Source organism: Nomascus leucogenys, chromosome 19, assembly GCF_006542625.1.
Source record: "Nomascus leucogenys isolate Asia chromosome 19, Asia_NLE_v1, whole genome shotgun sequence".
Classification (NCBI taxonomy): domain Eukaryota; kingdom Metazoa; phylum Chordata; class Mammalia; order Primates; family Hylobatidae; genus Nomascus; species Nomascus leucogenys.
The window spans coordinates 25,015,827-25,042,504 of NC_044399.1; the positions used below are offsets into that span (position 1 = coordinate 25,015,827).

Genomic DNA, 26,678 nt, shown 5'->3' on the forward strand with positions numbered 1-26,678 from the left:
TGAAAACAAGGCCAGGTACGGTGGCTTGTGCCTGTAATCCAGCACTTTGGGAGGCTGATGCGGTTGGATCACTTGAGATCAGGAGTTTGAGACCAGCCTGGCCAACATGGTGAAACCCCATCTCTACTGAGAAAAAAAAAAAATACAAAAATTAGCTAGGTATGGTGGCAGGTACCTGTAATTCCAGCTACTCAGGAGGCTGAGGCAGGAGAATCGCTTGAACCTGGGAGGTGGAGGTTGCAGTGAGCTAAGATTGGGCCACTGCACTCCAGCCTGGGTGACAGAGAGACAACGTGTCGTATCTCCCAAAAAAAAAAAAAAAAAAAAAAGAAGACAAGAACATTTCAAGGTAAGCGAAGAGCCAGCATTCCAACTCAGAATCTGGCTCAAGAGTCCATGCTCTGGTGCCCTGCACCACTCAGCTCTGCCCAGAAGCAGCAGCCTGACTCCCTCACTGCTGGAAAGTGCCCTAACAAGGCTAAAGGCAAGTACTCTTACCTGGTCAGGTCCTGAGTCTCCATGCGGGTAATGTATATCAGGCCACTCTGATTTATTAAGTCCCTAACTTCTCTCTTCAGGGTAGTCCTACACTTTACTCGTTAGCTTCCTTGTCAAGCTATTGCCCAAACTTGCTTGATGATAAGAATCAGCTGGAATAAAAATGTAGCTTCTCAAGATCCTATCTTTAGAAATTCCGATTCACTGGGTCTGATGTTGTCCCAGAAATCTGTTTTCAACAAGTGACCCAGGTGATTCTTCTCATCAGTCAGGTTTGAGAAACATTGCCCTAGGAGTTTTGGCCGATGGGAACAAACATCATTGTCTTAAGCACTATGTATTATATAGTCAAAATTTCTATAGCGTTTCTATAGCTGAATTAATCCAAGGCAATTGGTACATAGGGCACAAAATGGTTTTTTTTTCCAGGAAGGACTAGGGGGTGGGCTGGAATGTCTTTGTGGTTTTCTTGTTTCTGAGTGATGACTGTTAGAAAGAACTCTTTAATGGCCGTGCCCTTGAGGGAGTTTTTGCATTGCTCTGGTCATGCAACAGCTTATACCAAATAGAAAGCCATTTTATATAGTTCTTTTAAGTCCTGCCTGAGAGAATTTTTGGAGAAGAGCAAATTAAATAAAGAGGAGAAAGAAGTACACAGTTCTCATTCCTTGAAGGCCCCTAAAGCAAACTCCTTGCATAACTAAAAGAGACTCAGGCTTTTCAACTTAAATGTTTATAAATCATATATAGAATGATTTAGGAGAAAATTTTATAAGGGATTAATTCAATTTACACAGTCTAATCAAAGAACAAAAATGATCTTTGACGAAGAATTTAAAGGCAAAACGGATGAAACTCACGACCATCAAAATATTAAGGTTAAAAAACGGACCTGAAACATGCCTAATCTGCTCTGACACTGTCACCACTGCTTGTCACAAACGAAGTTTCCACCTGAGGCACCACTGAAAGCCAAATTCAGTTGCTATATTTGTGAGTCAGTGGGGGAAAAAAGGAAAATAAAAGGTAGAAATTAATTCAGTTGCTGTATTTGTGAGTCAGTGGGGGGAAAAAAGGAAAATAAAAAGTAGAAATTAAGACTAAAAGACGGTCAAAGGAAGAGAAAGCAAACCAGTCCTTTCTGCCCTGTGGAACAACCTGCTTTTCAGGCCTCATTTCTGGTAGGGGCATCGCAAATCAGTTAGCAGAGGCCAACACCCAAGTCGAAGGCACAAGACATACGTACCTCTTGGTGGGAGTGGGCACTCCAGAGGACATGTGGCTAACCACGGTGTCATTCATATTAGTCAGAGGGCGAGGAGGACTGCAAGAAAAGACATGTATCTTATATTAATAATTACCAAGTAGGGGAAACAAGGGAAATGACGATAAGCATGATAAGAGCAAAGGGACCAACGATGATTCGCAGTAAGCACAGCGGGACCCATGGGGAGTGGGGGGACCCATGGGGAGTGGGGGGAGACCCATGGGGAGTGGGGGGAGACCCATGGGGAGGGGGGAGACCCATGGGGAGGAGGGGACCCATGGGGAGGGGGGGACCCATGGGGAGAGGGGGGACCCATGGAGGGGGAGACCCATGGAGAGGGGGGTAGAAATAGATACTTCAAGCCTAAGTAAATTCAGCAAGAGGTTCTCCCTCACAAAGCCACAGGGCCACTGAGCTGGGGGTACCAGGAGAAGCAACTGATTATAAGCACACTACTACAGGACATAACTTTGGTGGCTTTTGCTTTGTAGTTTTAGTACATAAGAATTTAAATTCTGCCCCTTAGTGAATTTCTCTACATTTTAGGTACAAGATTACTAGGTGTCTGGCATTCATCCTGTATTACAAAGGTCACAACATCGAGGTGCATGCTGCTCCTGAGATTTGGTTAGAGCTCACTGGTTTCCCTCAGACTGAGTTTGTAAACTTTTAACCAGAACAAACTGTTAAATACCACGTTCAAAAATAAGACTCTGGAACAAACTTTGATTAATTCTCTACTAGAATCTGAACAACAAATCCAAATTTTACACCTATACCCTAATTAGAATGTTGTCTTTTATAATCCCCAATCCAAATTTAAACTTGAAGGTTAGCATTTTTGGTAACTTGTCTTTAGCTGCAGGTTTTCTGGACTCAGGTCTGTCCATTTCTCCTTCTTGTGAAAATCCTGAAGGAATGAATTCAAGCTTCTCAAAAAGGTGCCAGGTATCTTGCCTTCCAGCCATTCTTCAACCCCTCTCCCTCCCTACCAGGTTCAGCTACAAAAGGGTTCTGTCTTGCATCTGGAACCACATGACTATTGCTAAATACTTCCCCTGGAAAATTTCTCACTTCCTCTTTTAAACTGGAAGAAGTGCAGTCATGTGCCGCACAATCATGTTTAGGTCAATGACAAACCACATACATTATAACAGATTATAATACTGTATTTTTACTGTACCTTTTCTACGTTTAGATACATACATACCCTTGTGTAACAGTTGCCTCCAGTATTCAGTCCAGTCCCATGTCGTACAGGTTTGTAGCCTAGGAGGCTACATACATACACAGAGTGTACTTACACATACCTGGATGGTTTTGCCTGCTGCAAACCTAGGCTACACCATACGGCCTAGGTATACAGCAGGCGAAACCACCTAGGTTTGTGTAAGTACACTCTCTGATGTTAACACAACACAAAATTGTCTAACAAAGCATTTCTCAGAATGCATCCCCCATTGTTAAGTTATGCATGATTATACTTCTCAGATTTGTCTATCAAAAGCATAAAACTGAGGCTGAAAGTCCTTCTCTCTTATTTAGGTGCTTGGAAACTAACTACCTTCTGGTTTCTCCTTCCGTTTAAGGACACAGTTAATTATGTAAAATGTTTTTGGAGAGGTTATACTTAGCAATTCTTGGTGAATATTAAGGGATCACAGGCTTTATTGTTTTGCAGGTTTCGTAGTACATTCAAATAAAAGCTTAAGGGGAAATATTTCAGGGCAAGCCTGACGTTAAAGAAGGATCTCTTCTTCTCTCCATCTATCTATGCACTTTTTTTTCTTCTTAAACCAGTTGCCTTTCTGTATAGGGATTTTTAAAAATGATTTTTCCATTTAATGGAGAGGATCCGAGATGGAAAGTAATTTGCAGGGAACAGATTTTGGTCTCTTGATTTTTAAGCCATAGTACTATGCTTATTGTTCTACATTCCTCCCTTTGTGTGACACGTCTCTAAGTAAGACATTTAGAATTGAAATATGCCTCTCTAGGCTAGAAGTCAATTCCAAGTTATTTATCTGACTACCTGTCTTCAGACAGATATCCAATTACGTCCCAAACTTTCAAGACTATTAATGCTAGTGGCTGTGCTGAGTTATAGTCAACTAATCAGTTGTTTTAGGTTGACTAATGATGGCAGTGAACACCGAGATTAGCTTACATTTAGTCCTAAATTTATATTTTTGCCTCTGGTTCTTTTATATCAATTGTCCAAATGAAACAAGGAGACAATCCCTATGAAAGAACCAAATCCAGCACAACGGCTTTCTGGTCCTGGAAATAGAATGGGCTATTCTTTAATGTATTATTATTAGCAATCTATTTCCAAAAGAAGACAAAGACATTTTCACATTGCTTTCAGAACTAATACAGTTACCTGCTATATATATATTTTTAATTTTTAATAAATAATAGAGACAAGGTCTCACTATGTTGCCCAGGCTGGTCTTGAACTCCTGAGTTCAGGTATCCTCCCACCTCAACCTCCCAAAGTGCTAGGATTACAGGTGTGAGCCACCGTTCCCGACCACCTGCTATATTTCAATATTAAAGATATCACTGCATTCAATTTCCTTTTTGGTATTCTCAGAGGAAAAATGAGAATAAAAATTCTAATTCCTAGAACATAAATCCATGCAATAAAATTTCATGATTTGTAACAATTTGGTCTGATACCACAAACATCTTTATAATCATCAATATCTCTTGGTATATATCATGTTCAACCATTATAGCACAAATATCAAAGCTTCTTCTCTAATATTCAAAACCAGACAGTAATGGTTATATTATAAACTATAAACTAATTGTAACTGATCCCCAAATGTCATAGCCTTTCTGAACTCCTAACATGCTTTGTTAGAAAGACAGGTATATGTCTCCAGTTTAAAATGAAAGAAGCACTTGCAAACTTAAAGGAGGTCTTTACTACAGAACCTCCACTAGAGCCACAATTCACCATGAAAGCCAACAGCTCAGATGCATTCTTAGAAGGTGTAACATGACCTGGGGAACATAGTCAGACCCTGTCTCCACAAAAATTAAAAAAATAAAATTAGCCTTCTGGCCAGGCACAGTGGCTCATGCCTGTAATCTCAGCACTTTGGGAAGCTGAGGCGGGTGGATCACAGGTCAGGAGTTCAAGACCAGCCTGGCCAAGATGTTGAAACCCCGTCTCTATTAAAAATGTAAAAATTAGCTGGGTGTGGTGGCGGGTGCCTGTAATCCCAGCTACTTGGGGGGTTGAGGCAGGAGAATCGCTTGAACCCAGGAGGCGGAGGATGCAGGGAGCTGAGATCGCGCCACTGACTCTAGCCTGGGTGACAGAGCAAGACTCCATCTCAACAAAAAACAAAAATAAATAAAATAAATAAAAAGATTAGCCTGCTGGCTGGGCACAGTGGCTCATATCTGTAAAACTAGCACTTTGGGAGGCCAAGGCAGGCGGATGGCTTGAGCCTGGGAGTTCGAGACCAGCCTGGGCAACATAGCAAAACCCTGTCTCTACAAAAAAATACAAAAATTAGCTGGATGTGGTGGTGCACGCTCGCAGTCCCAGCTACTCAGGAGGCTGAGGTGGGAGGATCACCTGAGCCCAGGGAGGTTGAGGTTTCAATGAAACTGACATTGTGCCACTGCACTTCAGGCTGAGTGACAGAGTGAGATCCTGTCTTAAAAAAAATAAAAAATAAAAATCAGTCTGTCACAGTGGCAAGTGCTGTAGTCCTAGCTACTCAGGAGGCAGAGGTGGGAGGATCATTTCAGCCTGGGACGTTAAGGCTGCAGTGAGCTGTGATTGCACCACTGCACTCCAGCTTGGGTGACAGAGCAAGACCCTGTCTCAAAAAAAAAAAAAAAAAAAAAAAAAGTAATGCACTAAAAATGACTTCTGGCTCAAACAAACATACAAAACCTTCATGGTTCTTGTAAGACATAACTGAAAAGAGTATTTCCAGCTGTAAAGCAGACATTAATGCTACAAATTATAGAAACTTAAAAAAACAGAATTGGCACAACTTATTAGATTGGTTTTGTTGATCTCTGACATTTAAAACCAGTTGAATACCTTGAGCACCAGATGTTCTGTATCTTCCTTTGGTACAGATCTCAGCAAGGTATAGGCACTATTGAGTTTCATGATACCGAAATGGCCACCATCTATTGCTTAGTCCAGAAATTTGGGAGGTTCCTTCTTTGTTAATAAGATATACCATTTTTTCGATGGGATAGAATAAGATGATGATATAGGTAGAAAGTATCTGGTAGTCAGTAGAGGTGGTTTTTAAAAGACTTGGCAAGAATTTGGTACTTCTTAAAGGGAAAGCATCACTGTTACTGGGTACCTACTGATAAAAGATTATCTTTATTTCAATGACCTAACTGTATATAGATGGAGACAAATATGCAAGCAAATCATTACAATGCCATGTAATGAGTGCAGCAATGAAGTATGGTCGGTCCTCCATGCCTGCGGGGGGTTCAACCAACTGCAGAAGGAAACTATTCAGAGAAAAAGTTTCACAAAGCTCCAAAAAGTAAAACTTGAATTCACCATGTGCTAAGTAATACACTGAATCCTTGCGAAGGACGTGATGTGTAGGCATTGTGTTAGGTATTACAAGTACTCTAGAGATGACTTAAAGTATACGGGAGGATGCGCATAGGTTATATGCAAATACTATTCCGTTTTATTTCAAGGACTTGAGCATCCTTGGGTTTCCGTATCTGTGGGGGCTCCTGGAATCAACCCCCACGGATACTGAGGGACAACTGACAGACCAAGTGCTGAGAGTCACAGGTGAAGATCAGGTACTTCTGCCTGGAGGTACTTCTGCCTGGAGGAACAAGGGGCAAGAATTGTCACAGAAGGCCTCAGAGAGGAGGCACCATTGAGAACAGTTTTCCAGATACAGAAAAAGAATTAAGAGAACCCTCGATAGAAAGAGTATGTAAAATGGCATAGAAATCCAAAAATACATGAGAAACTGGGTCTAATTTATTTGTTTGACCAAAGGCATCTAAAAGGGAGTAGCTGGAAACGCATGTGGAAAGGTAGAGGAGAGGCAGGATGTGAAAGGAGCTTGTCCTATCACAAGGTGAGAGATCTGAACTTTACATTGCAGGCAGCAGGGGAAGCACTGAATGTAAGACAAAAACCGATGTTACCATCACATCATTTTAAAAGCTCACTCCAGAATCTTGCAGATGCCGGTCTTTTATCAAAAGTGTGCACGGGAATCATCTGAAAAGCTTTCTGTAAGATAAGATACCCAAGCCCTACCCTCAGTTCAGTGACTCTGAACCTCTAGGGGTGAGGGGAATCTTTCCCCCATATAATATATAAATATATCATGTAGGATATATTTGGAAAGCAGGGGAATGGAAGCTGGGAGGCCAGGTAAGAGGTTTTGGCAGTTGCCCAGATCAGTGACTATGAAGATGGACAGTGGTAGTGAAGATGGGGGCGAGAGAAAAGGAAAGCTATTGTGAAGACAAAACCAGTAAGAGAGGGTGACTGATTAAGTACACAGGGTTAGGAAATAAAGAATAAGAGATTTTTACCTTGGCTACTGGGTGGTAAAATATCCAAACTAGAAAACACAGAGTAGGAAACAAGATATGAGGTTGGAAAGGAGGAGGGATGGGTAGACAGAATGAGCAGGAAGATAAGAGTGAATAGGATTTGAGTTTTGAAATTGTTGGGTTTGAAGTACCATTGATAATAAGTACAGGTAAGTGGATGTCTAGAAAGCAGTTGAAAATAGGAGAATAGAACTCAGATGAAATGTCAAGTTTGAAAATACATGAGTGTCATTAAACAGTACCTGTTCATTTCAGTATTCTGAACACTAAAAACATGCATTTACTTATTTATTTATTGTTTTGAGATGGAGTCTCTCGCTCTGTTGCCCAGGCTGAAGTGCAATGGCACAATCTCAGCTCACTGTAACCTCTACCTCCCAGGTTCAAGCAATTCCCCTCTCTCAGCCTCCTGAGTAGCTGGGATTACAGGCATCTGCCATCATGCCCAGCTAATTTTTGTATTTTCTGTAGAGACGGGGTTTCACCATGTTGGCCAGGCTGGTCTTGAACTCCTGACCTCAGGTGATCCATCTGCCACGGCCTCCCAAAGTGCTGGGATTAAAGGCGTGAGCCACCGAGTCTGGCCGAAAACGTACATTTATATTGATTGTTTTTAGGCGGGGTAGAAGAGGTCTGGGGACCTATGCAGTAAGAGCGTGGCTTAGATAACAGGAACAGAGGTTCTGGTTATTGGGGAGACACATCTCCTATTACAAAGCACAAATTGAGCTTACTGGTAGAAATAATTTTCATGCAGCTCCTTTGTGGCCAGACCACTCCAATTTATTCTGGTGATGCTCTGAAATATAGACTAACTAGAAATTAAAATTCCTATAAAATCTCTCTTAAGGGTTTTAAAGTCATCTGTAGGAATAGATAAATAACTTGTACCTTTAAAATTATTTCAGGACAGATTACATACAACTGTATATTTCTTTCATTTACCAGATATTTGCCTATAATGTGACAGGCACTGTGCTAGCTTCTGGGAATAAAAATTAAAAAGATGAAAACTTAAGTCTTACAAAGAAGAAAAATTTAGAAAAAAAAATAATATAATGTAGTAAATACTTAATAGAAGAAAAACTGCTACATGCATGGGAAAATACTGAGATTATCTCAACCCATAAAGAAAAACATATTTCTAGGGTGTTAAAGAGTTAAATATAAGCCAGGCATGATGGAACACACCGACAGTCCCAGTTATGCAGGAAGCTGAGGCGGGAGGATCATTCGAGCCCAGTATTTTGAGGCCAGCCTGGGCAACACAGCAAGACTCTGTCTCTTAAAGAAAAAAGAAGAGTTAAATATAAATGTTTATATAAATTAAGAGAAAAGATATAGGTCTATGAATAGAGAGGATTTTCTTAGCTCAAAAGCAATGGAAAAATTGGAAAAGCACCAATTAATTTGAATTGTTAAAACCATCAGAAAAGAACGAAAAAAAATTTGAGAAACTACCTGAACAAATGTGACACAGCAAAAATTAAATGCCTTAATACATAAAGGATTCACACAAACTTACAAGAAAACTAAAGGGATTCCAATTAGATAAATGGGTAAAGTAAAAATATATGTTTAAAAAGAAGAAATACAAATGACTCAAAAGAAATTTAATTAAAAATTACAGGCTGTGCACAGTGGCTCATGCCTGTAATCCCAGCACTCTGGGAGGCCAAGGCAGGAGGATTGCTTGAGCCCAGGAGTTCGAGACCAGCCTGAGCAACATGGCAAGACCCCATCTCTACAAAAAAATTAAAAAATTAGCTAGGTGTGGTGGCATATGCCTATGGTCTCAGCTACTCAGGAGGCTGAGGTGAGAGGATTGCTTGAGCCTAGGAGTTAAAGGTTGTAGTCAGCCATGATCAAACCACTGCACTTCAGCCTGGGTGACAGAGTGAGATCCTATCTCGGCGGGGCGCGTGGGGGGGCGGAATTATAGACCACTTTCTCTGGGAAAAATAATGATCTTTTTAAAAAGGCAATCCTTAAGAGTGGAGAGGGTTTTCTGACATAGGTCCTTAATTTACTACTAGTATAGTCAAGAGTGAAAGTAAAAAGTTAAGCCAAATTTCTAGAAAGTGATTTGGCAATATGTCCATCAAAGATCTTAGAAAACATTCAAACACTTTGGCTCAGTAGTTCTCCTTCTAGGAATCAATTCCAAAGACTAATTAGAAATGCACAGAGAGATTTATATTAACAAATATTCAGGAAGTGTTATTTATGGTAGGATAATTTTGAAATTACCCTAAGTGTTCAAATATAAGGAAAGGAAAAGTAAACTATGGTATATCCATAATTATAGGATATCATGCTGTCATTAAATAATAATGCTTATGAAGACTTTTTGATTACTTGGAAAAATGCTCAGCATATAGAAGATAACAAAGAAGGGCAAGATGATGATGATAGCTAACAATTACTGAGTGTTTGATATCTATCAGAAACTTTAGAGCTTTAAATACATTATTTATTCTATCTTTACAATAGTCATAAACAATTATTTATACATACACACAGCACACTCAACTACATAATAAGCATAAAATGAAACACCTGGAGGCAATATGGTCAAATGTTAAGATAAGTGGAATTATGGGCAGTTTTTCCTGCTTGTTTATACTTTCCAACACTTGTCCAACCTTTTCAGTTTAATTTTTCCTGATTCTAAGAGAAGAAGATGCTTAACATAAAAAAAAAAAAGAGTCAAATTTCTAAAGTGAGCCTATATTATTTTTATCATTAAGAAAGCAAACTGAGAAGGAAAGTGTTATATGAGCATACACACACACACACACACACACACACACACACAGAGGGAGAGAGAGAGGGAGGAAGAAGGAGGGGGAGGGAATGAGGGAGGAGAAACTATGGTGTAGAAGTTTGAGACTTTTAGTAGAAAACCTGTGAAATGGTTTGAGTAGATCCAAAGTTCCACAACTTCCCAACATCGTTACCACCACCACTCCTCAAAAATGAGAGTAAAGAAAACATCTTAGACCAGTCTTGATGATCTCCTCTACTACACTGTTAAGAAATCTGTGACATTTTTACCATTATATTTCAAGTATCTGGCATAGTATGAGGCACAGAGTAGGTACTCCATAAATATTTGTTGCCCATGAGTAAGCGCCATGTTGTGGAATATAATAGGAATGGTGAGTGGGTAAGAAGTAATCTATTATATTTAGGTGTGGTGAGACTATTCTCCAAAAATGGGATGACATTATTCGCTGTTATATTTGGTGGATGTATTTGCAGCACCTGCATTCTTTTCTATTTAACTCTATTAACGTCTACTGCTTGGTCTGTTATTTTTTTTTTGTTCTACCATTTATGACTTAGGAATAGAATCGGCAGAGTGGAGAGTGTCTTTACTAATAATAGCAATATTTATTGAGTGCTTACTATACGGCAGACTAAGTTTGAACATTTTCCATGGATTCACTCATTTAACCTTACACCAAGCCAATGAAGTAGATACCATCATCTTTATTTTACAGATGAAAAAAAAAAAAACTGAGGCATGGAGAAAAGTAACATTTTTGGGGCCACAGAGCCAAATTGCGGGAGCAAGAGGATTTGAACTGAGGCAGTGTGGCTCTGAGTGTGTGTTCTCAGTCATTTGAGTGTACTGTCTACTATCTTCCATGGCTGCACTTTTAGGAAAACACTTAAGGATATTTACTCTATAAGAAAAAAAGCCAACAGCATGATGTTAGATCATAGCTCCTGTTGTTTCTATAGGAAGATAAGACAGTAATAGTTGCAAAGTATAGTTTTTGAGTGATTTACCCTTTCCCCATCATATTATTAGAACTCTGTGTCCTAAATGGCTCTCTGAATGTAAACCATCTGGCTTGAGAGCTTAACAGGATTAACTTTAAAATCTAATCTTCATTTCAAAGATCTTCTAGGTTCCTAATCTCAGCCTAGCAAAATATATACATTTAATGAGCAAATTATCTATTATATAAACGAGACTGTTGACTAAAAAAAAGTTTAACAATGGGCTTAAAATCAACCTTGAGTGTTATGACTCATTTTGGCTTTCTGAATTGACTTAGATCCAGGGGTAAACAATGTCTGGTTAGGAGTCTCTAACCAAGGATGTGAAAGTACAGTACTGATGTTGTGTAGACAGAATTTCTACTTAAAATTGCAAAGTTTTAAAGATGAAGGAGTAGGCTGGGTGCAGTGGCTCACACCTGTAATCCCAGCACTTTGGGAGGCCGAGGCAGGAGGATCGCTTGCATCCAGGAATTTGAGACCAGCCTGACTCCATCACTACTAAAAATCAAACATTAGCTGGTTTTGGTGGTGCACACCTGTAGTCCCAGGTACTCAGGAGGCTGCTCGAGGGAGGACTGCTTGAGCCTGGGAGATTGAGGCTGTAGTGAGCTGAGATCACATCACTGCACTCCAGAGTGGGTGACAGAGTGAGACCCTGTCTCAAAAAAAAAAAAAAAAAAAAAGGAGGAAATGAACAAAGTCAGCTGAAGCCTGGAAGACAACTGAGATTTGCGGTACCTGTCAGAGCTGTCCCTTTTCCCCAGGCCCTTTGACAAAGCCTCTTCTGTAGGAAGTCAAGCAGACAGCCACGTACATACTCCTGCCCTTCACTTTTAAATTTATTGGTACATTAGCTCTTTCCACAGAACATTTCTTTTAGCTGTGGAGGTTAAGATTAGTGTCCTGCAACTCTCTTTTACATAGACAGCTGTCTGCTAGCCATGCATTTGGGGATCTTTAGCAGATTTTTTGGGGGTCTGTTTATTACTATTGGTGTGAAAGGGGGAAAGAGTTTATTATGCACTAATGCTTTCATTTGCTTGACTTCTTTTTTTATATTCCCCATAACAATGCTTTACAAAGTAGGTAACCATCTTAAATACATTTAATCTCTTATTAATATTTTGTGGCCAGCTATTTTGCCCTCAATCCTAGATACCTATGTTACTTCTGAAATTATCTTCCCTACTCACTCGAATCAGACCTTTCTCTTCTTTTAGATGATGCAGCAGATTTCACCATACTTTAAAACAAATGCAAAACCCACACTATAGACTACCTCATTCGATGATGCAGCAGATTTCACCAAACTTTAAAACAAATGCAAAACCCACACTATAGACTACCTCATTCTTTTCTCTATCAAACCACTTCAGTCTCCCATCTCTCTCCAGCAAGTTGTTCTTTTGCTTCTTCTAAGCCCCTGCTTTCACCTCTTCTCCCACCTACTTATCCTGGAATGTCCTTCATAGATTGGCCAAAGTTACACGATTTCTCACTTATCTTATCAGAAAAACAGCTCCTGAAATTTCAGTAGCTCTAGCAAACCTTTCCAGTTACAAGCTCCATTTAAATAAACATGGGCCATAGTACGCAAACAAACAGAAATCCACGGCCTATTCATGCCTAGCACTGTTAGGGGTTTCGGGACAAAACAAAACAAGTTGAAGACTGTCCCTGCCCACAAGAAGTTTATAATCAGTCCTCATAATCGTCAGTCATAGCAACAACAGGTACTTAAGCTTCAGCTTAACATATTTAGATCAAATCCTATATGATGATAATTTATAACCAAATACATGTAAGACCATTTGTAACAAAGACTACAACTTATTTCATTTGATATAAATAAAAACCAGTACAACAAAATAATATGAAAAAATCCTATGAAGTTAACAGTTACAGGATTTGTTGTGTATTTTGCATACATTTCTTTACTTTTGCAGCACTGGGGAGAGTTGTGGGGGGAAGACAGTGCCTAAGCATTTGCTGAGTGTGAAACGCATCAGCACTGAGCCAGGCCCCTCAGAAACATTACATGCATTCTCACTACTACTCATGGTGGCATTTCTATTTTGCAAATAAATAAAAGTCAAGGAAGATAATGGGTTCAAGGTCACATGGTAGAATCAGTATTGGACACTACTTTTATCTGCTTCTAAAGCCACTGAATAGATCAAATCCACAAACACTCTTTTATTTCAGGCATCTCTGTATTATCCAAATGAATTTTTCAGATTAGAGTTCTCAGGGAACAATAAGTTTTCAAGTGTGAGAAACACTGCCCCAATTCAGGACTACTAGCTTCAAAATCTAACTTGAAGTAGTTTAAGCGGTAAGGGGGGTGGGGGGAGGAGGGGGAGTGCGGGGGTGGTTGGGAGAGGAACTTATTGGCCACCATAACTAAATACTAACTAAATTCATAACCAACCTCACGAACGTAGGGGTGCAGCTGGCTTTCAGGATAGTGGAATGTCATTAGGACGTTTACTGTTACCTTTGCTTAGATCTCATTTTGAGTCAGGCTTTACACATGGCCCACAGCTTTTTATGCTTAAGAAGAAAGAGTTTCTGCCCAGCATCTCACAGCTTTACCACTGGAGAATAAAACCTCTTCCTTTATCCCAATTTGAAAATCCCCAGCAAAGCCTCTGGCCTGCCCTGAGTCACTTGCCTACTCTGGCATTCAGCAGGCCCCATGCTATGACTGGTATTCCTCCCGGTACATCACAGTTAGTGCTGGGAGGGGAACAGATCTCTAAGGAGAGAGCACTGTTGCCAGAAAAAAAAAAAAAGGGAGGCTGCAGAACAAATCGACAGCAAAAAATGTTCACTTACTTAAAGATTAACTTTCTTCCAAAGAAAAGTGTAAAATGACAGTGCTCAGGGTGCAGGCACTTCAGCATCTCTGCTGCATAATGCGTCAGAATGAAAGTGGTATTTCTCTTTTTTTTTTTGAGTCAGGGTCTCGTTCTGTCACCCAGGCTGGAGTGCGGCGGTGCAATCTTGGCCCACTGCAACCTCCACCTCCCAGGCTCAAGTGATTCTCTTGCTTCAGCCTCCCAAGTAGCTGTGCTACAGGCACATGCCACAACACCAGCTAATTTCTGTATTTTTTACAGAGATGGGGGTTGTGTCATGCTGCCCAGGCTGGTCCCGAACTCCTGGGCTCAAGTGATCCATCGGCTTTGGCCTCCCAAAGTGCAGGATTACAGGCATGAGCCATTGTGCCCGGCCTTCTCTCTCTCTTTTCAGTTACTAGTACTCTTAAAAAATTTGTGGTTAGAGACCTATTCGTGGACCCTTAAGTGAAAACAATATATTGTCTAGAAAGAAAACCAGTTTTCTTATTATTCCATTATGATGAAGAGGACATAAGGGATTACATTGATCTATAATGCTGGTAAGCTGCAGCTCTGGTGAAATATTAAGAAGCCCAGGTTCTAAAAGCCCTTTCATTGCGATGATTCTCATGTGGATAGTGTGGATCATTCTTGATCTCCTTGAATAGCATGCTCCTTGTCTATCTCTATGTAATGGACCAACCATTTCTTGTTACTTCACTGGGTTCTATGGTTATCTGCCAAAGCAAAGAAGTTAAACAAACAAGCAAAAACACCTTTTGGAAAACCACGATATTAAAAAATAAGCAACTGGTATTGTAAGTGTAGCACAAATATCATGTTACATACCTACAATGAGGTTTCTGACTTCTAGGAAGTGCATTTAAGTTTACTGATCATTTACAATTAATTAACCAATTTGTTAATATAAAAAACTCCCCTATCAACAGACATATATGCCTCAATTTATATTTGCAGCAATTTAGCATAGCCATTTGCGGTATCAGACTTGTTTAATGAACTATTTCTCAGGAAGGAAAAGTTTACCACAAATCCATTCTTACACTTTCACCACTAGATAGTGTCTAGAGACATGCAGAGGAAGCCAGATATCTCTCTCTAGCTCTAGAAAGGGACAGAATTGTAAAACGAGACCATAGTTATTAACTATAACAAATTAACTATTTAACAGTATTGCTCAATTTATCATCATTATGTTGAAAAAGCAGTCAAGAGTCTTATAAACTGGATCATCAGATCAACAGAAATGTATTTTTTTATTTTTTAAAATCTTTCCATGATGAATCCCTCCTTCCTTGTTCTCCTTGTTCATTAAACTTACGAAGTTGTTCCTACTTTATGTAGATGCTAAGTCCTGTATTTAAGAAAAATGAGAAAGGATGGCATCTTAAATGCTTTAGCAAGTTACTGCTCATAGAGGGGTCAATGAAATGCGCGATGCAAAGTCATTTCCCGACCTGTTCACATGGTCATTAACTGAAATCTGTTTTCAAAAATGGAAATAAATTCACTGCTATAGATGACAGGCTGACTCTTACATATTTTTACCAAACAAGAAGAGATGTAGTGGGGCTGGGCGCAGTGGCTCACGCCTGTAATCTCAGCACTTTGGGAGGCTGAGGCAGGCGGATCACCTGAGGTCAAAAGTTCAAGACCAGCCTGGCCAACATGGTAAAGCCCTGTCTCTACTAAAAATACAAAAATTAGCCAGGCGTGGTGGTGGGTGCCTGTAATCCCAGCTACTTGGGAGGCTGAGGCAGCAGAATCACTTGAACCCGGGAGGCCGACGTTGCAGTGAGCCTCTGAGATTGCACCACTGCACTCCAGCCCAGGTGACAGAGTGAGACTCTGTTTCAAAAAAAAAAAAAAAAGATAATAGTGGGCTGCCCCTTTAATAGAAACTCCCTGGGAAGTTCTAGGGGCTCTAGCATCTTGCCAAAAATAAACACAATCATCATTAGCCCAGTGCTTAAGGTGGCAAAACATAAAGGCAAAGAATAACTATTAAACCTTTACATTCTGTAGCAAAGTCTTCTTCTTTCTCTACAGATCTGGCTTCTAATGCATTACGCTGCTGTTGTCTCTAAGGAAACAGAACAATCACATGACGAAGGGTCTTCTCTACAAGGTAGTCTTCCCCACAGAGCATTTTGGGAAAGAGGAAGCTCAAGAGGACAACTCATTAGAAGGCAAATACACACCTGCCCTCCACCACCAAGTCCACAAAGCAGTCAAATGACAGGACAGGAAGACAGAGGTAGCATACAGTGTAGATACTGCTCCTTGGAAGCTTAAAAATGAAACACACCTACTTGCAATAGAATCCAAGTCTTGCTGCAAATCCGTAGCCTAATGAACCCGGTCAGCAATTCCATTCCGATGAGGACTTTAAGGAGCACTCCCACCTCCTCTCCAAGGGCCTCTTCTAATTGCCAACTCTTGATAAGAAAGTAGCCTGCAGAACTGTGTCTGCCAAGCAGTCTAGGTAGGTAGCTATCAGGAGGTAGGGAGAACCAGTAAGGCTTGATTTTTTTGTTTTGCTGAAGAGGAGTTAATGGGAATGCAAGCAGGGTGAAAAAATAGGACGATGGTGTCTGTCTACCGCTTTGATGCAGACAGCTCCTTAATTCATAAAGGCAGCTTATCCAAGGGCAGTTGAAACAAAAGGGCCATCCAGTGCAAGCTGCTGAGCAGGCTCTGATGGATGTCTCTGGCAGGGTAGTCCCATCATGAGATTGTCTCTGCCAGTCAGAGTCATTCTGTGGCCTCTTATTTATTTCATGTAGTCAGTAGCTCCTAAAACTGTGTTCCTGGTTTCTATCCCCACTGCCACCATCACATTTCAGCCCTCATTTGGCTAATGTTACTTAAATATTCTAAGTTTTCTATTGGTTCATGGGTGTCCAGGGAAACTTTCTATTGTTACTTATCTGATTTCTCGCAGCTAAAATTACTTCCCTAAGCACAGTTCTCATCATGTCACCATTCTACCCCAAATCATCAATTCTCTACTAGTCTCCCAAATTAGAACAAAACTCTTTGTCTGTGCAGGCACTGCCCAGACAGCACAGCCTCAGTCTCCCAGGGCCTCCTCATTCTCACCACTTCTCCCCCTTCCTACGCTGTTCAAACACAGGTCTGGAAATTTTCTGGCACAATAAAACAAAAACAAAACAAAATGACAAAAACTATACAAGTATTTACACTAAAAGTAGAGGTAGTCAAAATGAAACCCTTACTAAATACCTCAGCGCCCGGGAAATAATTCTATTATTTACTTAGACAAATGAAGAGGTGAGAAAAGCCAAGCCAACAAATCAGACAAACTAACTAGTGTGACTGTTACTACACACACTTGGATATCCAAACTCAGAGCCTAAAATAAAATGGGTGCATGTGTTAGACTACTGAGCAGAAAACGAAAGAGCTGATTCATATCAGAAATATAATAAAAACAAAATAATAGTGGGATATCATCTTTCAAGGCTACAAACTCTAAGGATATAGATGAAGGACATAGTGCAGAATGTGAAGGGCAGTGTGAACAATAATGGGTGAAATTAATTACAGGAAAAAACTACAGGCCAGGTGCAGTGGCTCACTGGGAGCACTCTGGGAGGCTGAGGCGGGTGGACTGCTTGAGCCCAAGAGTTTGAGACCAGCCTGGGCAACATGGTGAAACCTCATCTCTACAAAAGAAATACAAAAATTAGCCAGGTGTGGTGGTGCATTCCTGTGGTTCCAGCTATTCAGGAGGCTGAGGTGGGAGGATTGCTTGAGCCTGGGAGGTTGAGGCTGCAGGGAGCCATGATCGTGCCATCACACTCCAGTCTGTGCAACAGAATGAGACTCTGTCTCCAAAAAAAAAAAAAATCTATAGAATGTTTGAGATTATGAGATTGAAATACCATAATTTTATAACGAAAACATATCAGGGTCGGGCATGGTGGCTCACACCTGTAATCCCAGCACTTTAGGAGGCCAAGGCGGGTGGATCACCTGAGGTCAGGAGTTTGAGACCAGCCTGGCCAACATGGTGAAACCCTGTCTCTACTAAAAATAGCAAAATTAGCCAGGCATGGTGGCAGGGTGCCTGTAATCCCAGCTACTCGGGAGGCTGAGGCAGGAGAATTGCTTGAACCGGGGAGGCAGAGGATGCAGTCAGCCGAGATCGTGCCATTGCAAAAAAAAAAAAAAAAAAAAATCAGGAAGGAAAGGGGGGCAGCGGAGAGTGGGAGAAAGTTTGGGAAAATTGGGTTCTGGCTCCAACTCTGGTACTAAGTGGATTATGTGACCTGCATGACTTTGGACAATGAAGCCCTGTGTGTCTCAGCTAACTGGTCTGTGAAATGACAGGGGCTGGTTCTAGAGCACTGATTTTCACATGCTGTGCTCTGGGGATCTGAGGATGCCACATGGTGCTTCAGTGACCATGGTGGACAGCAAGGGGAACAGATGAGGGATGTTAGGCCCCAATCTTGTTCCAATAAGGGTAGCTCCACTTCTATTCCACATAACATTTCATAGGAATAAAATGTTCTACTGCTTTTTTAAAAAGTTTGAAAACCACTTTCCTGACTACAAAATTTAAATTAGAAGTCCCTGCTATATTCTCTCATAGTATCCTCTTCTTTTTTAATAATACTTATCATAATTTGCTATTATATGTAATTAGTTTTTATTTGTTGGTTGGTTTCACTTATGAGCTTGTAAACTTGGCGACAGCAGGGACCCTAGTACTTGTTTCATCTCTGTCTTCATTGCATTCACAATGTGTACTGAAAACCACAACTGGAACACAGTGGTTGCTCAACAAATATTAGTTCAATTATGAATGACTCTCTTATAGCTGAGCTTTTATAATTCTACTTACTATTCTTTTTTTTGGTTTTGTTTTGAGACAGGGTCTTGCTCTTTCACCCAGGCTGGAGTACGCTGGCATGATTATAGCTCACTACAACCTCAAACTCCTGAGCTGAAGGGATCCTCTTGCCTCAGCCTCCCAAGTAACTTGGATTACAGGTGCACCACCATATCCAGTTAATTTTTTTATTTTTATATTTCTGTAGAGAAGGGATCTCACTCTGTGGCCAGGGCTGGTCTTGAACTTCTGGCCTCAGCAATCCTCCTGCCTCAGCCTCCCAAACTGTTGGTACTACAGGAGTGAGCCACCTTGCCAGGCCATCTACTTACCATTCTAATCTACCTTAAGCAATTTATTAGCTGAAACCCAAAAGCGTCAATTGGTCGGGGGCTCACCTGACATGAATTTTAAATGGAAAAGATATCCAGACAAGGAATTCAAAGAAGGCTGGTAGATATGCCATTTGGGACAGCAAAAATCTGTGAGCGGGAGGAGTAATGAGGCCTAAACAGGCGCACACCCAATCGAGGCAGCAGCGCTCCTCATGCGTACTAAACACATCAGGCCAACTACGCTGTTCAATCATTCTTAGCATCTCATTTCTGGACCAAAAGAACCTAAAAGAAATTTAAAATGCCCCAAGACATTAGAGAATTTGCCAAGGGAAAGAAAAACCACATACCATTTCATTAAAATGTGTATCTAAGTCTCTGCTGAAAAGACCACACAGAGACCTTGGGAGACAGTGCTTTGCCAGTGAACTATAAATCAGCTGCAGAAGTAGTCCAGGGACTTCCAGTTCAAGGTAGTAGAATGAGCACATGCGGAGAGCTCACCCTCCTGTGCCAAAAAAAAAAAAAATGACTTAAAGATATAAACATAAATTAATGCATAATTAATACATGTACAGCTAGGACCAAAACAAAAAAGGAAACTTTCTTTATGCCTAAATAAAATGAAAAAGGATCCTCTAAGGAAGAAAATGAAGAATGATAGTGGTGAGCAAGGGCTGCTTCTCAGCGGCCATGAGCCACACACACAAGGACTGCAGGCCACTTTTGAGAAGGCTGGAAGAACCTAGGTTCTGACCCCCATGGGGCCCCCCGCCAAAAAGCAGAGAAAACAGAGCCTCCAAAAAGGTCTTCAAATATTTAAGATCCTCAGGCCCCTAAAGGATAAAACAGCATCCATCAAATGTTCTGAAAAATAACCAATTAGAGACTTTAAAAATGAAAACCACAGTTATTGAGACAAAAAAAACAGCTAAAGATTGACGAACATAAAAAAAAAAGTGAAATGTAAAAGCTAGATCTAGAAGTTTTTTTTTTTTTTTTTTTTCTCTTTTGAAACAGGGTCTCACTGTGTCACCTAGGCTGGAGTGCAGTGGCGGGATCATAGCTGCCACTGCAACCTTGAACTCCTCAGCTCAAGGGATCCTCCTGCCTCTCAGCCTTCCAACTAGCCGGGGCTACAGACACATGCCACCATGCCCAGCTAATTTTTTGTTTGTTTGTTTGTTTGTTTGACATGGAGACTCACTCTGTCGCCCAGGCTGGGGTGCAGTAGTGAGATCTTGGCTCACTGCAATCTCTACCTCCCAGGCTTAAATGATTCTCCTGCCTTAGCCTCCCGAGTAGCTGGGATTACAGGTGTGAGCCACCATGCCCAGCTAATTTTTGTATTTTTAGTAGAGATGGAGTTTCACCATGTTGGCCAGGCTGCTCTTGAACTCCTGACCTCAAGAGATCAGCCTTGGCCTCCCAAAGTGCTAGGATTACAGGCATGAACCACCATGCCCAGCAATCCAAAAGTTTTAAAGTCTATATTTTAGGGTTCAGACAAACTAAAGAGAATGAAGGAGAGGCGATAGTATCTAAACAGACAATGGCCGAAAATTTTTCAGATTTAAAGCATGAGTCTTCAGAAACTAAGAATCCTGAGTATTAAATTAAATTAAATAGAAACTCAAAAAGCTTATATACAGACAGGTTATAGTAAAACTTCAGATTTATTAAAGTATTAAAAAAAATCCTGGCCAAATGCAGAGGCTCATACATGTAATCTCAGCACTTTGAGAGACCAAGGTAGGAGGATCACTTCAGCTCAGGAGTTCAAGACAAGCCTGGATAACATAGTGAGATGCTGTCTCTACAAAAATAAAAAATTAGCTGGGCATGGTGGTGCACACCTGTGGTCTCAGCTATTTGTGGGTCTGAGGTGGGAGGATTGCTTAAGCCCAGGGAGGTGGAGTCTGCAGTGAGCCGTGATCGCACTACTGCACTCCAGCCTGAGCAACAGAGTGAGACCTTGTCTCAAAACAAACAAACAAAAAAATCCTAAAAGTTTACTAGAAAAATGAGACATTCAACAAAAAGGAAGGAGAATCAGACTGCCGTCAGCAAAACTGATTATAATAGAGGAGTGATACCTTCAAGTAACGAAGAGAAAACAACTTTGGCTGGGCTCTAAACCCAGTAAAACCATCATTTAAGACTGAGTGGGTGCACCACAACCATTAGACAAGAAAAAGAAATAAAAGATGTCCAGACTGCGGCTTGGCACAGTGGCTCACTCCTGTAATCCCAACACTTTGGTAGGGTGAGGCGGGAAGATCACGAAGATCACTTGAGCCCAGGAGGTGAAGAGCAGCCTGGGCAACACGGCAAAACCCCATCTCTAAAGAAGTATAAAAATCAGCAGGGCAGCCAGGCACGGTGGCTCACACCTGTAATCCTAGCACTTTGGGCGGCCAAGGTGGGGGGATCATGAGGTCAGGAGATCGAGACAATCCTGGCTAACACGGTGAAACCCTGTCTCTACTAAAAAAAAAACACAAAAAAATTAGCCGGACATGGTGGCGGGCGCCTGTAGTCCCAGCTACTCGGGAGGCTGAGGCAGGAGAATGGCGTGAACCTGGGACACGGAGTTTGCAGTGAGCTGAGATCGCACCACTGCACTCCAGCCTGGGTGAGCCAAGATCGCACCACTGCACTCCAGCCTGGGTGACAGAGCAACTGTCAAAAAAAAAAAAAAATCAGCAGGGCGCGGTGGCATGAGCCTATGGTCCCAGCTACTTGGGAGGCTGAGGTGGGAGGATCACCTGAGCCCGGGAGGGCAAGGCTGCAGTGAGCCATGATTGTGCCTCTGCATTCCAGCCAGATTGACAGAGCAAGACCCTATCTCAAAAAAAAAAAAAAAAAAAAGTCCAGACTGTGAAGCTGTGAAGGAAGAAGTCAAGAAGTCAAATTATCTCTATTTGCCAATGACATGATCTCATACATAGAAAACCCTAAAGAGTCCACACAAAGGAAGCTATTAGAGTCAGGTGCAGTGGCTCATGGCTGTAATCCCAACACTTTGGTAGGTTGAGACGGGAGGGTCACTTGAAGCCAGAGTTTGAGACCAGACTGGACAACATAGAGAGACTCTCTCTCTCCAAAAAAAAATTTTTTTAAATTATCCAGGTGTGGTGGTGCGTGCCTGTGGTCCTACTACTCAGGAGGCTGAGGTGGGAGGATCACTTCAGCCCAGGAGTTCAATGCTGCAGTGAGCTATGATTGTGTCACTGCACTCCAGCCAAAGTGACAGAGCAAGACCCTGTCTCTAAACAAAACAACCAACCAAGCAAAACTATTAGAGCTAATAGACAAGTTCAGCAAAGCTGCAGGACACAAGATCAATATTACAAAATTCAATTGTATTTCTATATATTAACAGTGATCTGAAAATGAAATTAAGAAAAGAGGCCGGGCGCAGTGGCTCACGCCTGTAATCCTAGCACTTTGGGAGGCTGAGGTGGGTGGATCACAAGGTCAGGAGATCGAGACCATCCTGGCTAACATGGTGAAACCCCATCTCTACTAAAAACAATACAAAAAATGAGTTGGGCGTGGTGGTGGGCGCCTGTAGTCCCAGCTACTTGGGAGGCTGAGGCAGGAGAATGACGTGAACCCTGGAGGCGGAGCTTGCGGTGAGCTGAGATCGCGCCACTGCACTCCAGCCTGGGCAACACAGCGAGACTCCGTCTCAAAAAAAAAGAAAAAAAAAGAAAACAGTTTTATTTACAATAGCATAAAAAATATGTAGAAATAAATTTAGCCTGGCTGGGTGCAGTGGCTCACGCCTGTAATCCCAGCACTCTGGGAGGCCGAAGTGGGCGGATCACCTGAGGTCGGGAATTCGAGACCAGTCTGGCCAACATGGTGAAACCCTGTCTCTACTAAAAATACAAAAATTAGCTGGGCGCCGTGGCACATGCCTGTAATCCTAGCTACCTGGGAGGCTGAGGCACGAGAATTGCTTGAACCGGGCAGGCAGAGTTTGTATTGAGCCAAGATTGCACCACTACACTCCAGCCTGGGTGATAGAGAGAAAGGAAGGACAGATGGACGGATGGACGGACGGATGGAAGGAAGGAAGGAAGGAAGGAAGGAAGGAAGGAAGGAAGGAAGGAAAGAAAGAAAGAAAGAAAGAAGGGAAGAAAAAAGGGAAGAAGGAAGGAAGGAAGGAAGGAGGGAGGGAGGGAAAGAAGGAAAGAAGGAAGGAAGGAAAGAAAGAAGAAAAGAAAGAAGGAAAGAAAGAGAGAGAGGAGGAAGGAAGGAAGGAAGGAAGGAAGGAAGGAAGGAAGGAAGGAAGGAAGGAAGGGTGGGCAAGAAAGAAGGCAAGGCAAGAAAGAAGGCAAGGCAGAAAGAAAACAGAAGAAAAGAAAGAGAAAGAAGGAAAGGAAGGAAGGAAGGAAAAGATGGAAGGAAGGAAGGAAGAAAGGAAGGAAAAGAAAGAAATTTAACCAAAGTGTGAGGCTTGTATACCAAAAATTATAAACCATCATCGAAAGAAAGTAAAGAACACCTAAATAAATGGAAAGATTTCACATGTTCATAGATTTCATATTGCTAAGATAGCAATATTCCCCAAATAGATGTATTGATTCAGTAAAATTCCTATCAAAATCACAAAATACCTTTTTGCAAAACTTGATGAGCTGACTCTAAATGCACATGGAAATGCAAGACACACAGCCCAAAAAGCGTCTTCCAAAAGAAGAACAAATTTGGAGGACACATACTTTCCAATTTCAAACTTACTACTAACTTTCAAAGTGGGTTAGTTTGCTTCAGGTCCAAAGGTTCAGAGATACTCATAAATTGCCCATTACTCTCTCCAGTGACAAAGAAATTCATAATTGATATCTGAAATTATTGGCTTTGAAAAAGTTTCTAAGCCTAAATACTGTATAATGATTGACAGATAGATCATGGATCCTCTCTAAGTAACTATCTAAACTGGCATCCATGTCACTGCTATGAGCTCACTCCACACCCCGCCTGTCTGCATTGGAGTACCCCAGGTGGAAGTACAGCTGACAATGACACTCTTCCGGCCTCTCCACTCAAGGCCTCCTCTGTCACGATTTCTCTCACATGTCCATACAAAGGTTGGGGACAATGATAAATGGATGCATTCACAGGAAGCTGATGAATGCCACTGTAGACAGAGCTGAAAGTGAACTTGATTATGTGTTAGAAGGAGTCTTCATTTTGAAGGTGGTAAACTTTTGCATCCAGCAGCATTTTAGTACTTTTTCATTTGTACCCACATCAACAAGATATATGTCTTGATTTATTTAGACTTCTAAAGGTTTACACGGTCGAGTTAGTTTTTAGAGATCCTTTCTTGGGAAAGATCAACTTATATTTGGGGTTTGCTTGCTCCATTAAAAAAAAATATCAAAAGCTTGCTGTCACTTGTACTTCTCCTACTAAACCTTATTTCTCTCTTTCCTCCTACAGCTACTGATAAAATTTAAAAGTACAAAAATTTAGAAATACAGCTTTATTTCAGTTTCATGACTCAATTTCATCCAAAGTCTTTAAATGCATCTTTGACGTCAATGTCTTCATCACTGCTAAAGGTTCTGAGTCAAAGGTTCTGAGTCAGCACACAGTTCTCCACAGGACATCATCTTTACTTCTATATCAATTATGTAGAAACAATTTCTCTGTATGCCCTCAATGGAAAGGCAATGTGGTATACTACTTGGTGTTAAAAAGAATGAAATCCTGGCATTTGAAGCAACATGGATGGAACTGAAGATTATATGTTAACTGAAATAAGCCAGACACAGACAAATATCACATATTCTCAGTCATAGATGGGAGCTAAAAATGTTGATCCCACAGAGGTAGAGAGTAGAATGATGGTCACCCAGAGGCTGAGAAGGGTGTGTGAGGGTGGGGAAGGATGAAGAGAGGTTGGTTAATGGGTACAAACACACAGGTAGATGGGAGGAACAAGTTCCAATGTTCAACAGCAGACAGAGCAGGGGAGTGACTATAGTTAACAATAATATATTGTATATTTCAAAATAGAAGAGAGAACTTGAAATGTTGCCAACACACAGCAATGATAAATATTCAAGGTGACGGATACCCTAAATACCGAGTTTTTTGTTTTTTTTTTAACTGTTAAGTTCATGAGTACCCATGCAGGATGTGCGGGTTTGTTATATAGGTAAACATATTTCATGGGGGTTTGTTGTACAGATGATTTCATCACCCAGGTATTAAGCTTAGTATCCATTAGTTATTTTTCCTGATGCTCTCCTTCCTCCCACCCTCCACTCTCCAACAGACACTGGTGTGTGTTGTTCCCCTCTATGTGTCCATGTGTTCTCAGCATTCAGCTCCCAGTTATAAGTGAGAACATGAGGAAATACCCTGACTTGATCACTGCACATTCTATGCACTTAGCAAAATATCACATGTATTCCATAAAATGTACAAATATTATGTATCAATAAGAATTGTTAAAAATTAAATTTAATGTTTTCTGCACACATAATAAGCTTGATATAATGAGAATATGGGGAAACCTGCACTCAACAATTTGAGGAATTTTTTAAGCACAATTTTTTAGGAAAATTGTTTAGATGCTAGGCCCTAAAAGAAATCTCAACTCTACCAAAGAATCATTATTATACAGAATACCATCTCTCTCCAAAATTCAATAATTAACACAAAGCATCAAAGAATACAAAAAAGTCTCATGTGTTTAGAAATTTTAAAAATTGCCTTAACTTTACAATTGGATCCATGCATATTAGAAAAAAAGAATTTTAAAAAATGAGTTAACTGAATAACCATCTTAAGAAATAAGAAATTAGTAACATGGTTTGATCCTTACATGTTTTCTCTTGTCTAAATATTATCTGTAAGTTGATAATTCCCAAATTTGTATTTCCAAACCACACATATCCCTGAAAGTGCACTTGATGTGTTAGAAGCAGTCTATGATGCTTTTCATTTTGAAGATGGTAAACTTTTGGATCCAGCAGTACTTTAGTACTTTTTCATTTGTAACTTACTCCAGCGTACCCACATCAGTAAGACATGTGGCTTGATGTATTTAGAATCCTAAAGGTTTACATGGTCAAGTTACACACCCCCACTCCAGACATATAAACTCCCTATCTGACACCTCCATTTGGATGTCATAAAGGACTCAACACATCCAAAATGGAGCTCTTACCCTACCCAAGCTTGTTCTACCTATAGTAATCCTCATCGCCATCCTTCCAGCTGTGCAGGCCAAACTGACCTCTCCTTCTCATTCTCCAGTATTTGTCGGCAAATACTGTTGCCCTAAGCACATCCAATGTTCGTGTATCTGATCACCTCTTATTACCTCTACTGTTATCCACCTTGTCCACCCAAGTCTTCCTCTCACCTTTTTCAAAAGCTGACTCCTTCCTTCCATCCTGACTTTCCTTTAGTCTATTCTCTACAGCGGCCAGAAGCAACAT

At 41.0% G+C, this 26,678-nt stretch overlaps 1 protein-coding gene across 27 annotated transcripts in view; it reads right to left on the bottom strand.

Moving 5' to 3' along the window:
* The window catches only part of DTNB (dystrobrevin beta), a 297,564-nt gene that overhangs the window by 106,693 nt on the left and 164,193 nt on the right, over positions 1-26,678 (bottom strand). For all 27 annotated transcript variants that reach the window (XR_004027095.1, XR_004027093.1, XR_004027094.1 and 24 more), the window contains one exon: positions 1,745-1,822. Coding sequence is in view for 24 of the 27 variants with exons in the window: in XM_030800614.1 (XP_030656474.1) it covers positions 1,745-1,822 (78 nt within the window). In the remaining 3 variants the exon portion in view is untranslated. The remainder of the gene's footprint in view (positions 1-1,744; positions 1,823-26,678) is intronic.